A 13610-nucleotide genomic window follows, 5' to 3' on the forward strand; every position below is an offset into this window, starting at 1 on the left:
TGTTTTTTTTTATTATTACCTAGATTTCTAGTTGTGTTTTCATTCCAGTTTGTGAAGTGTTTGCTTTATCCACTCCTTTAGCTTCTGGTTACTATTTGATAGCTACTTGTAACCGTGATGGAAAGACAGAGGCAGAGCCGTGTGTACATTGAGTTGGTGCTTGGCACCAGCCAAACTGTAGGAAGAATTTCAGGCAGCGAGTCTGAAGCCCAGAGTTAACGTCTGAACTACTTGACCTGCGCCAGAGACTTGAGAACGGTACCGAGGGTGAGTTACACTGTCAGAGGTACCACCTTTCAGATGATACCTTCACCTGAGTGCCCTGAGACCTTTTGCGTCCATTTGAGAGGGCGGACAGGACAGATGTTTAAGGCAGTCGGGGGAGGTATGCTCAGTGTCCTGTCCTGGCGTGATTGATGGTTCCAAATTGCTCTCACTGGGAGTTTTCTGTGTGCAAATTGACTGCTGCAGTTCCTACACAGTGACTTGCATCAAATAACTATTTCAGTCACTGTAAAGTGCTTTGTGTCTTGAAAGCCACTGAATAATTGCAAGTCTTTCTCTCTCCACTGCCGGTGAGGGCTTGTTTATTTGAATGGTGGAGTTTGTTGACCGAATGCCAGGGGCCCTGGTTTGTGGCAACCTGCCGGGTACCAGACACCCTGACCTAGGGCTCCGCACCAAGTGAAGCAAGAAACAGCTGCATTCCCTTGAGCTGGAGGAAGCTTCAGCAGCTCCAGAACTTTACAAACTCCCCTCTGTTTTGGTGACTGTTGGGTCCCTGTTTGCTCTCTTGTTTCGTGTTGAAGTAACTACTATTTTAGGGAGTCTCAATTGTTTGTTCAGAGCAGTAACATCTAAAAGCCACTTGGTTGCAGTTCAGCACACTCCCTGGTACAGGAATACATCCAGGCCTTTGGAGGAAACGTCCGGGGATTCTGACAGATTATCCCGTGGCTTGTTGAAAGCTAACCACAATTCAAAACAGTGAGGTCTTGATGATGTTACTCGAACTGAGATTATTGATTTTTTTTCTTTGCTTCTTGTGATGTGGTTGTCATTTGTATTTACTGCCTGTCCCTAAGCATCACTTTAGTCCATTCCTAGCTGAGCCAGCTGCTTCAGAGTGTAGTTATAAATCAAACATATTGCCTTGTCTCTGGAATCACATGCAAACCAATATGAGGAACTCCTTCTCTAAAAGGACAATGAGTCTTTATGATTATATGATATCTTCAGTTATTACTGACATTAGATTTTTGATTCGGGCTGAATTTAAGTTCCTTAGTTGTCGGCATGGAATTTGAAATCCTCTCTCTGGATTGTGGGTCATCTGAATTACTCATCCAGTAACGCAACCACAGTGTGGTCAGTGTTCAGACCCGGTTAGAGCACCGGTTCTGATGGATCCCCGATCAGTGCTTGACCATGTAGTTTGTCTGGTGTGTTTTTTAGGATAGATGCTGAGGAGTACAAGGCTGTGTCATTTGTTGCCTTGATTCCTATGGTATCTGTTATCCCAATAAAAGGAAAACGTTCTCAACAGGAACCTTTCTGTCACCAAAGGAATAGAACTGACAGTAAGTAATCCAACACCTCTTGGATCCAGTCCTTGTTCTTTATCCCTCCTTTTCAATCCAGAGGTCATAGGGTTCTCCCTAAACAGCTTCAATTAGCTCTTTCTGATCTGCTCATGATACTCTTGGCTGTGTGTGGTTAATAGGACCAGAGAAGGACCTGGAATGGATTTGAAGATGGGATAAGGAATTGGAATTGGGCTTGAGGCTGTAGGTACTGGGATTGGATCAGCCATTGGGATTGGATTGGATTGGATTGGATTGGATTGGATTGGATTGGGCTTGAGGCTGTTTCTGCAGTTGCAGTCGGAATGCTGTTTTGAAATTGCAGTTGGGGCAGTGGTTTTAGTGGGGTGGGGTGGGGGAGCTGGGCTGGGACGGTGTGAGGGGGGCAGGGGAGCTGGGCCGGGACGGTGCGGGTGGGGTGGGGGAGCTGGGATGGGATGGTGGGGCGCAAGGGGGGTGAGGGGGTGGGGGAGCTGGGGTGGGGTGGTGGGGGAGCTGGGGTGGGGGAGCTGGGCTGGGACGGTGCGGGGGTGGGGTGGGGGAGCTGGGCTGGGAGGGGGGGGTGGGGTGGGGGAGCTGGGCTGGGACGGTGCGAGGGGGGGGGTGGGGTGGGGGAGCTGGGCCGGGACAGTGTGAGGGGTGGGGGAGCTGGGCCGGGACGGTGTGAGGGGGGCAGGGGAGCTGGGCCGGGACGGTGCGGGTGGGGTGGGGGAGCTGGGATGGGATGGTGGGGCGCAAGGGGGGTGAGGGGGTGGGGAGCTGGGCTGGGGGGGGGCTGGGGTGGTGGGGGAGCTGGGGTGGGGGAGCTGGGCTGGGACGGTGCGGGGGTGGGGTGGGGGAGCTGGGCTGGGATGGGGGGGTGGGGTGGGGGAGCTGGGCTGGGACGGTGCGAGGGGGGGGTGGGGTGGGGGAGCTGGGCCGGGACAGTGTGAGGGGGGGGGTGGGGTGGGGGAGCTGGGCCGGGACAGTGTGAGGGGTGGGGGAGCTGGGCCGGGACGGTGTGAGGGGGGCAGGGGAGCTGGGCCGGGACGGTGCGGGTGGGGTGGGGGAGCTGGGATGGGATGGTGGGGCGCAAGGGGGGTGAGGGGGTGGGGGAGCTGGGCTGGGGTGGTGGGGGAGCTGGGGTGGGGGAGCTGGGCTGGGACGGTGCGGGGGTGGGGTGGGGGAGCTGGGCTGGGATGGGGGGGTGGGGTGGGGGAGCTGGGCTGGGATGGTGCGAGGGGGGGGTTGGGGTGGGGGAGCTGGGCCGGGACAGTGTGAGGGGTGGGGGAGCTGGGCTGGGACGGTGCGGGGGGGAGGTGGGGGAGCTGGGCTGGGACAATTGGGGTGGGGTGGGGTGGGGTGGGGGAGCTGGGCCGGGACAGTTGGGGTACAGGTCCAGGCTGAGACTGCATGAGGGAGATGTGCCGAGACTGTCTGAATCTGTGCTGTGAGTTGCCCCTTTTATGTGATTCTACCTGATACACAGCCTATGTGTTATTGTTCCTTTGCCTTTAGCAATGGCTAAACTGCTCTGGTTTAATTCTCTTGCAGCAAGATGCCATGAATCGCTACGGTGCTCTAAGTTCCCAGCATAAGATACTGAAGGTGGGTGTGGGGCCTGGTACTGGAACCAGCAGCAGCTCCTTGTGAGATTTGTGGGCTGCGAGTCTTTTTCTAACTTACTAATGTCGGGGAGTGTTGGTCAGTCACAGCCCAGTTCCCAATAAGTGAAGAACTGTTGAGATTCACAGACAAGATATCTTTATTAGTCACATGTACATCGAAACACAGAGTGAAACGCATCTTTTGCGTAGTGTTCTGGGGGAAGCCCGCAAGTGTCGCCATGCTTCCGGCGCCAACATAGCGTGCCCACAACTTCCTAACCCGTACGTCTTTGGAATGTGGGAGGAAACCGGAGCACCCGGAGGAAACCCACGCAGACACGGGGAGAACATACAAACTCCTTACAGACAGTGGCCAGAATTGAACCCGGGTCGCTGGTGCTGTAATAGTGTTATGCTAACGGCTACACTACCGTGCCTGCCCTTAGGAATAGTAAAGGGAAAAAAGAACTGGTGGGAATTGTCTATAGGCCACCAAATAATAACATTAACTAGGGACTCCCATCACTGCAGCCTGGGCCCAATTCAAAATATCTGGCCATTTAGCTAATGTTAGATTGCTGGGTCTTTATTCCCAGTTTGCTGTTGCCTGTTGTTGAGGGCTAATTGGTGATGACGCACAGTGAGACAATTCAGCAGTCTCACATCTCCATCAGAAGGCCCTTTATTCAATATCTCACTTGTCACCAGCTCATTATTCGGTTTGCTCACTCATGGTTTTCACTGTGGTTTTGTGCTCTCATTGTTGCACTTGTTCTTGTGGCGTTAGGTCTCTTTTTTTGTTCCTCTTCCCCATGCCTGTTCGTGATGTGCGGCTCGATAGTGAGTGAGTGTTCATGTAGCAGCCCGATCCTTTGCTTGCTCAGTGTCCAGCAAGGCTTTGAGCTCTGCCTGGATTGTTTCCCACCCACTCCCAGCTGATGCCAATCATTAACATCCTGACCAAGAGCAGCAGCTCAGCACCCACCAGAGACGGGTCCCGTGGAGCCCCATTAACTTCTGCGTCTGACGTTTCCACTCCCTGCATGTGCCACAGCGAAGATGTTGCATTAGCTCGGGATAGTGGGGAGGGTGCTGAGGTCTGTGGCCCTGGGCTGACCAAGTACTGAGGCAGGCTGTTGCTTTTTACAGAACCAACACGATGAGATAAAGAGGCAGCTTGTGGAGCTGCAGCTGCAGCACAACAGCCTGCAGCTGGAACACAGGAAGGCAGCAGAGGCCCACAGCCAGCAGTACCTGCAGCTTCATCAGCAGAAGGAGCTGGAGATCAGCAACCTACAAGGTGTGTGTGTGTGCTGTAGAGTCAGAGTTGCACAGCATAGAAACGGGCCCTTCAGCCCACCATATCCACGCTGAACCTTTTGTCCATCTAGTGTGTGTATGAGAGAGAGAGAGAGAGAGGGAGTGTGTCTCAGCTCTAGTGTGCGCTTTGTCAGACTTGTGTGTGCGTGTATTCACACCTATCCACACTGCCTCCCTCTCGCTCGCGCGCTCTCTCTCTCTTGCTCGTGCTCTCCCTCGCTCGCGCTCTCTCTCTCTCTCGCTGTTACACAGTAACCAGATCACAGATAGGATGTATACATTGTACACAAGTTGACAAGAATTTTCAGCAGAATTCAGCATTGTAAAAAGATGGTGGAATTTTTTTTCTTATTATTTTTACTATGGTCTCTCATAAATTCTCAGAGCTTGACCCTGACCGTGACCTCTACTTCGGAGGACCTGGGAAGATGTCCTGGTGATACTAAATCTGACACTGTAATGGAAAGAATCTTCTCTGAATCTGTTATGAGGCACTGAAATTTGAAATAGAAGCAGAGAAGGCTCGAGATATTCAGCAGGTCAGGCAGTGTCTATAGAGAGAAACAGAATTAACATTTCAGGCCAATTAGCTTTCATCTAAAAGAAAGTGTGGTTTTTGGAAGAAATCATAAGATTACCAGGTATCGTTGTGTAATAGGTCAATGTTAAGGAGCATGGTGTGTGATGGACATGGTGTAGGGACCAGGCAGTATTGTGGATTGGCTCAGTGCCTGAACCAGGCAGTGTTGTGTGCTTTCTCAGTGAATGGATGTGGGACATCTTCTGATGACTGGTCTTTAACCTAAAACATTAACTCTGTTTCTCCTTCCCTGATGCTGCCTGACCTGCTGAGTGTACCCAGCATGTTCTGATTTTATTTCAGCAAGTGCACTTTGTTGATTTTCAATCTCAACAGTCAGCTGTACCAGACTTGGTGCAGTTGTCATTGTGGCCGCTTGCTTGGACGGTGATATAACATAACGGGTGCCACTGCTTGGTGCTGCCATGAGATCTTGTGCTTGTCCCTCTGACGAAACAGGCTGTTGGTTTAGACTTGTGCACTAAGCAGCACTCTGTCAGCTCTGTTGAGCAGGACATGCCAAGCCTCAGACTTCCAAAACACACACTGAGCTCTATTATAGCAAGAGATTACCAGTGGGGGTGTGAAAGGGTGGGTTGTAACAGGAAAAGATTGAAGGACTGATTGCCTCCTTGAAGAAATGCAACATCCCCACTGACTCTTGGGACTCCCTGGCTCACAGTCACCTGAAGTGGAAAATGACCATTCAGGATGGTATTGAGAACTTCAGGTCCATGCATCAGGACCACACAGAAGCACGTCACGTCACAAATGACCCACCTTCCCACCCCGTCAGGTACCTACTGCCTCATCTGTGGAAGAACCTCCAGTTCCCACATTGGTCGTGTCTGTTACCTCAGAATCACAAAACCAGAGTGGAATGAAGTTATCCTTGGTCCTGAGGGACTGTTGAAGAAGGTGATGATGAAGCAGGCAGTATTGGCTCGGGGTATGGTCCAGGTCAGGTTGTACAAGTACAGAACCAGAGGGAAGCCATTTTGCCTCTCATGCCTGCTTCACTGAGCTCATCTCTCGTTCTTCAAAACCAGAGAGTACAGGCGGCCTACTCGATTTCTTCTCGCACACCGACCTAGGAACTAGTCTGGTGAATCTTTGCTGCACTCCCTAGTCCTTGCTTTTGGGTAAGGAGGTCAAAACTGCACATAATATTCTAGGTGTTGCTTGAGCAAGAGCTTATATAATTTTGAGAAGACATCTTTACTCTTGTACTCAAATCCTCTCACAATAAAAGTAAACAGACTATTTACCTTTCTGGTTGCCTGCTGCACCTGTGTACAAGGACACCCAGATCCATTTGAACATCAACATTTCCCAATATCATCCATTTAAATACTCAGAAATTCTTTTACTGAAGGCACTAAACTATATTTTAACACACTGTATCCTATCTGCCATGTTGTTGCTCTCTCATTCAGCTTGTCTCTATCCCCTTGAAGTCTCTTTGCATCCTTGTCATTACTCACAATCCCACTTAGTTTGGTGACATCACCATATTTGCCCTGAGCCACATCATTGATATAGATTGTGAATGGTTTGGAGCCAAGCATTAATCCTATGGTATCCCACTTGACACAATCTGTCAACCTGAGAAGGACCCTTTAACAGATAGAATGGGATTAATAAACTCTCAAACCATACTGGAATATTGCCCCCGTTTCCATATGCTGTAACCTTGTTCATCATCCACCTCTGTGGGATTCTCAAAATCAAATGCACCACATGCACTTGTTCTCCTTCATTTACTCTACTTGATCTATTCTCAAAGATCTAGTAAATTTCCCTTTCATTAATCCATATTGACTTTGGACAGCTCAGTGTATATACAAGATAGTATTGTGCACAGGCTGAGTGTATACATGAGATACTATTGTGTACTGGCTCAGTGTCGACACAAGACGGACTGTGTATTGACTGTGTGTATACATGAGATGCTATTGTGTACTGGCTCAGAGTATGGACCGGGCAGTGTTGTGTATTAGCTCAATGTATGGACCAGGAAGTATTGATAGGGCTGGGGTGCTTTCTCTGTTCAACCAGAGGTGTTGTAATCGGTCATTGCAAAAAGCTAGAATGCATCAAGGCATTGGAGGACCTGTCTTTGTGAAGGGTTCACGCTTGAAATGCCAGAATAGGAAGGGGAAAGAAAACACTTTTTCTCTTTCCTCCCTCTTTTTCTCTACATCTTTGTTTTTTCTCTCTGTCTCTTGCCTTCCACTCAAGCACATGCTTCCTCTCAGCTCTGTCATTTCTGTAATGAGTGTTCAGGCTGTTAATTGGTCTCTTCACTTCTTGTTTAAGATTGGTTTCCTTCTCCAGTTCCTTAATTGTTGTAACTGAATCCTTTCTCCTTACAGACAACATCCTAAAGCTGAGGCAGGAGAGCAGACAGCTACGGAAGGCTCACCAGGAGATGCACGACCAGCTGGCGAAGGCCCAGGTATACACCAGTGAATGGACTGGCTTTAGTTCTCCTGTGATCCTTGCTCTTCTGATAACATGGTGAAAGGGTCACACCTAGAGCTGTTCCAAACCTCCAAGAGAACAATCTTTTGTTTCTGTCAGCTTGTTTGGAGGTTCAGGTGCCTAACTCCCTCTTGCTAAGTGCCTGTATTTAATGTTGGAGTACCTATAACTGATGACCCAGAATACTGCAGTAGTATTGGCATTTTTGCTGATTTAATTCTGCTCCCATAGAGTTTTTGTCTCATTGTGAAGTCCAAATCTGTCATCAGGACTTGAACTGCCACTGTTTCCAACCACCCCACTTTGAGAACCTCTTTCTAATTGGACCTGTGTCCTTGTTTTGGCCCAAATTAATAACTCTTGTGTATAGTTTCTAGCTTTAACCAAGTCATTAGAGAGGATTATGAACAAAAACAGCCCCACTACAGAGCCTTGCAATGCTCCCATTAGTGAGTTGTCCATCTCACAAAACATTTTTGGCCAATAATCTCAGGCAATCGGATCCTTTCAATAGGGGAACGTGCCAGGGTCTCTTGGAACTTGAACTCTGTGCCTCTTCAAAGGATTCGATCAAAATAGCAGTATTTCGACATCCTGAAGCCATTCTGGCCAAACAAGTATTGTAAACTCTCAAATGATCCTTGATTATCTTTTGGGGAAGGAAGTCTGCTCCCGGTACCTGGTCTGATTTACATGTGACTCCAGTCCCAGTTATAGAGGAAAGCATTTCAGCAGCTCTAGATGTGACCCTTTCACCATGCTATCAGAAGAGCAAGGATCACACTAAATGTCAATGGTGACCACATTCTGAGAATGACATTAAAATGCATGTTCATTGTTGCCCTCTGGTTGATGACCCTTGATCATGTCCCCAGTGGAACTGATGATAACTGGCATTTGCACACTCTCACTTCAGGCAAATGTTGAGACTGCCCCATCACACACCCCTCCTCATCACCCACAACAGAGGGTCAGAGCAGGGACCCCCTCACCCTCAGCAGAGGTTCAGTCGGACTGTTTTGGCTCCCTGGTCAATACTCCCTGATGCAGTTTGAACAAGGAAGTTGAATGAGAACCTGTTGCAGCAACGTGTGTGTGTCAAAATCAGCAACTAAGTTTCTCCAGCAAAGGTTTCTGAATAATACTGGAATTCCAGAAGAGTGGAAGCTGTGGGATTGGAGGGGAATGCAGTGAGACAATTCGTGACCCTTGTGGACTGTGTACTGATGTGGGTGATTAATAAGCAGCCACGTCTTGCTGTGGGAAGGTTAAAACACATCGCCATACTGTGGTCGATAGAGTGCAGCATCTCTCCAGTGCTCTGCCCAGACTGAATAAGCAAGTTGCAATTGTTTTTCCATTCGGCACATGTTCCTATTAGTGTGGCTCTGCCTCAAAGCCCACTTTGCAGGACCGTGCCTGAGCTATTTTTAGCTGGCGTTCCTGATGAATAGTATTCCCACACTTCACTGCCCTGCAGCTTAACCGCCAGCAGCAAGTGTTCTAATGTTTGAGTTTAATCATGGTCTGTGGAGCTGCAGCTTAACTCCCTACTGTCAGTAGTGTGGTCCTGTGACTGGAATGTGTTGTATCTCATGACATTGAAGAGGTTTCCAGGTGTTGGGGAGAGGAACTCAAGGCTATCCTTTGACTACAAACATGGTTGGGTGACCCCGTCCTGAGCCCACCACTATAGTCCAAGAACGTGCATGTCCACGCCACCCATTGTCTGCCTGGAGGGGGGGGCCCCCCCAGTCCACCCTCCATCTGGGCAGTGAGTCCAAAGAAGCAGAGTTGATGATAGAGAATGCCCGGCTCCCTGTTAGTGGGAAACTGGGGACAAACACTGTGGCAGTTGTGGATTTAGGACCTGATCTTCTCCTAATTCCTAGGTCGGTGTTAGCGGTTCATAACAGGAACAGAAAACTAAGAGCTTTACTGAGATCTGAGGCACTTCTAAATGTGGTAAACCCATTCCCAAGGGGGTAACAGAATACTGTGCCAGGAAAATCTAAGTAAGCTCTAAATAAAGTTCCTGGTTGTCTGTCGTATTACAAATGGCAAACTCAATCTTGGGGACGGAAGGATTGGGAAAGACTCAGCTCCTGTGAGGCTTGTGTTGGCACAGGGATACGTTGCCCTTCCCAGTCCTAATTTTTCTCATTGTGTCCCAGTCAGCTGGGATCCACGGATCGTCAGCATTTTTGTGGACTAATTCCCTGAGCATCATGCTGACTGTCCTCGGTATATCATTCAATGGTAAACACTGACCTGTCTCTCACTCTCTGCGCCTCTTGTGTTGCACAATCCTGGTCAGATCCCGACTGTTCGATTGTGTTTGTTTCCAGAGTCAGGTGGAAGAGTTCAGGCAGCTGAAGGAAGCTCTCAACGGGATGCCAAGTTTCAAAAACCCTGGACAAAAGCCAGCCGTACCGCAAGAACAGAATCCGGCAGGACACAGGCATCCCTGGGACCCTGCAAGCAGCCAGTCAAAGGTCGCTGAACAGAAGGTGCAGCTAATTTAAGGCAAACCGTTTTGAAATTTTTCAGCCCAAATTTGTTAGTTAGTTCCTGAGTGATTATAATTACTAAATTGCTCACACTGGGATCCTGCTAATGAGGGTGTATTTTGGGTAATCCCAGTAAAATGAATTAAGAACAATCTGAAAGGAGGATTTTGTTTTGGAATATATTTCATCTTCCTATTCAGGGGCGGTGCTCGGCCTTGCTCAGGGTTTCCTGTCACAGCCTTGCCCAGTTTTGCTCTGCTTCTCTGGGGAAGGGTGGGAGGCAGCCCTAGGCCAAGAGTTGGGGTGATTCATGGGTGCGTGCCAGGGCTGGGTGTTTGTTCTTTCCCCCTACCCACAAGACCAGGCCGTTGCTCTGGACATGAGCAAGGTGTTGTCAATCCCACTGAAGCGTCTTTGACTTAGAAAGATTTTGAATTGAGAGCCTCACTCTCCTTCCCCTCCAGTTTCTGCATGCTCGGGGGCAGTGCTAAGCCGTCTGCTGATGGGCAGTTTTCAATAGCGTCAGGTCCCTGGGTAGCTGTGTTCCCTAATCACCTTCTCTCTGCCACATCCTCACTACAACCTGAACATTCCTCAGAACAGTCAGACGGGACTGATTGGTACCATTTGAAGGGCTGTATCTTGAACTATGCACCACTGAAGCAACAGACTCTAGGTGCTCAATTCCCAGAGTGAGCTCCCAACCAACATCATCTGGCTCTATGGCAAGAGTGCACCAGCTGAACTGTGCAGACACCGATATAAGGATGAGGATCCCACACTTGGGAAAGCTTCTCCTGCCAAGGGTGAAGTTGCTTTGTCCCCCAGCAAACAGTCTGCTACAGGTTGTACCAGCTGCTGAATCGATGAGTGCTGTGACGTGTTTCTTGTTCATTCTGTTCTCTCGGATCCCAATTTTTGAGCTGGAAGGATTTCACATTGAGACTCCGTGTGGGTCAGAGTAAGGATCTTAGAAAATGGGAAACGGGTGTAGGGGCAGGACCTTTTCTCCCCATCCTGCTCCATCAGCCAATGAGATCACGGCTGCTTGTGGGCCTTGACGCCATTTCCTTCTTGGTCTCCTGATTCTTGGCCTTGTTGAATAGGCACCTCAACCCTGTAGGCTAGAGAATTCCAAAGGTTCCTCCTCAGTCCTTGCATGAACACGTTTAAAGGGGTGCAGTGTTAACTGCTGCCTGGAGCTCAGTGGAAGAGAATGGTCTGACTGCCTTGCTCCTCCGAATCCTCGGTTGGTCCCATCTGTCAGGATTGGTGCTCAGATCCCTTCACGGTGCTGCAACCTTCTGAGCCATAGATGAGCAGGCTGCCAGGTTCCTTGAGTCTGAACAAACCCCAGCACAATGGAATTCCATTGGATGAGTCCATTTCCTGCCTGTTCCCATCCTGTTGTAAAATATCAGATTGACTGTGGAGTTGTCACGGGCTCTCTCCCCATTCCACAGCTTCCGCCAGTGGAAGGGCCGGTGGGTGGGGCAGAGCGTGCGGCGACTCCCAGGAGACGCAGAGAACAAGAGGCAAGGGAAGCTGCAGGCCAATTCAACGAGGCACTGCAGGACCGTCCGGCACTGAAGACCGCGCCCACCTGGGAGATGAAGGACCAACTCCGCCCACAAGAGGAAGGAGCCAGTCACGTGCCTCGGATCACCAGGACGGTGAATAACCTGCAGCCCGAGAACCAGGTGAGAACTTGGGCTGCTGTGGAGCGGGGCTTGCAGTCTGTGACTGGGCGGAGAGGGCACTGGTGACTGGACGGAGAGGGCATGTGAAAGCTGAGATGGTGGCTGCAGAACAGTGATTGATTTGTAAATCAGTTTGCAGAACCTGAGGCACTTAAGGGGAGCCATGTACTGGGAGACTTGCGGTCTGTTCCCAGGAGCCAGCAGAGGGCTGGGCCTTCATAACAACATGACAGTGCTCCACCCTGTAAGTATTGTGGATGCTGGAAGTCTGACATATGAAGAGAAATGCTGGGAATACCTGGCTGGATAGGCAGAGCTATGCCTCAGTTGGATTTCCCCCATAGGTGGTGCGTAGAACTGGCATCAACATGAAATGGGAAATCATCTAAACAAAATCTCGAACCTTCATGAAGGAGTCTTTTTCATGGTTTGCCCCATTTAAGCAGCATCAAAAGACATTGGGGGTTCTGTTGTTTGCTCAGCAGACAGCAGCAACACCATCCATGTCCTCAGTCACCTCTCCGTGACAGTCTGAGTATTGAGTGGGCTGAGCACATCCCCAGCCTCCGCGATCCATGGCAGCACATCAAAGCTCTGTGAGCTGTGGCCTCAACGTGGCAGTGGAGGAGGCCATGCATAGACATGTCGGTATGGGAGTGTGGTGTGGAGTAGAAGTAGATGGCTACTGGGAGATCCTTGCTTTTGTGGTGGACAGAACGAAGGTGCTCAACGAAGCGGTCACCCAATCTGCATCAGGTTTCACTAATGTAGAGGAGGCCGCACTGGATGCAATAAATAACATCCCTGGATTCACAGGTGAAGCGCTGCCTCACCTGCAAGGACTGTCCGGGGCCCTGAATGGTGGTGAGGGAGGAGGTGTAGGGACAGGTGTAACACTTAGTGCGACTGCAGGGATAAGTGCCGGGAGGGTCATCAGTGGGGAGGGACGAGTGGACAAGGGAGTTGTGGAGAGAGCAATCCGTATGGAAGATGGAGGGGAAGATGTGCTGGTGGACGGATCCCTTTGGAGGTGGCAGAAGTTGCAGAAAATGATGTGTTGGATGCGGAGGCTGGTGGGGCGGTAGGAGAGGACAAGGGGAACCCTGTCCCTGTTATGTCGGCAGGGGGAGGGGGGGAGGGCAGACGTGCAGGAAATGGAGGAGATGTGGGTGAGGGCAGCATTGATGGTGGTGGAAGGGAAACCCCGTTTACTGAAAAAGGAGGACATCTCAGATGTCCTGGAGTGGAACGCCTCATCATGGGAAGAGTGGAGAAGGGGATGGCATCCTTGCAAGTACCTGGGTGGGAAGAGGTGAGGTCAAGGTAACTGTGGGAGTCGGTAGGTTTGTGAAAGATGTCTGTGGTTAATCTGTCTCCAGAGATGGAGACAGAGAGATCCGGAAAGGGGGGAGAGGTGTCGGAAATGGACCAACTAAATCTGAGGGCAGGGTGGAAGTTGGAGGCAAAGTTGATAAAATTTATGAGCTCAGCACGGGTGCAGGAAGCAGCCCCAATGCAGTCGTCAATGTAGCGGAGAAAGAGGGGGTGCGTTACCGGTGTAGGCTTGGAACATGGACTGTTCCACATAGCCAATGAAAAGGCAGGCATAGCTGCGGCCCATTTTTATGGGAGTGCAGAGTCGAGGTTACGGTCAGATCAGCCATGATCTTAATAAACAGCAGAGCAAACTTGAGGAGCCAAGTGGCCTACTCCTGCTCCTAATTCGCATGTTTGTATCTTGGGTTTCCAGCCACTGCAATCTCCTGCTTTTTGTTGGTTCACGTGGTTTTGGAAGTTCCTGGGAGTAAAGTGGTGGGTGATAGAGTGAGGGTTCGGTGTTCGGTGTC

At 50.1% G+C, this 13610-nt stretch overlaps 1 protein-coding gene across 1 annotated transcript in view; it reads left to right on the forward strand.

Moving 5' to 3' along the window:
- LOC127583397 (Golgi integral membrane protein 4-like) overlaps nt 1–13610 on the forward strand; it is a 42182-nt gene that overhangs the window by 12417 nt on the left and 16155 nt on the right. The window contains exons 4-8 of the mRNA XM_052039347.1: nt 3117–3170; nt 4319–4469; nt 7445–7527; nt 9902–10063; nt 11527–11763. Of these exons, the coding sequence (XP_051895307.1) occupies nt 3117–3170; nt 4319–4469; nt 7445–7527; nt 9902–10063; nt 11527–11763 (687 nt within the window). The remainder of the gene's footprint in view (nt 1–3116; nt 3171–4318; nt 4470–7444; nt 7528–9901; nt 10064–11526; nt 11764–13610) is intronic.

The sequence above is a fragment of the Pristis pectinata genome, chromosome 26 (genome assembly GCF_009764475.1).
Source record: "Pristis pectinata isolate sPriPec2 chromosome 26, sPriPec2.1.pri, whole genome shotgun sequence".
NCBI classification, from domain to species: Eukaryota; Metazoa; Chordata; class Chondrichthyes; order Rhinopristiformes; family Pristidae; genus Pristis; species Pristis pectinata.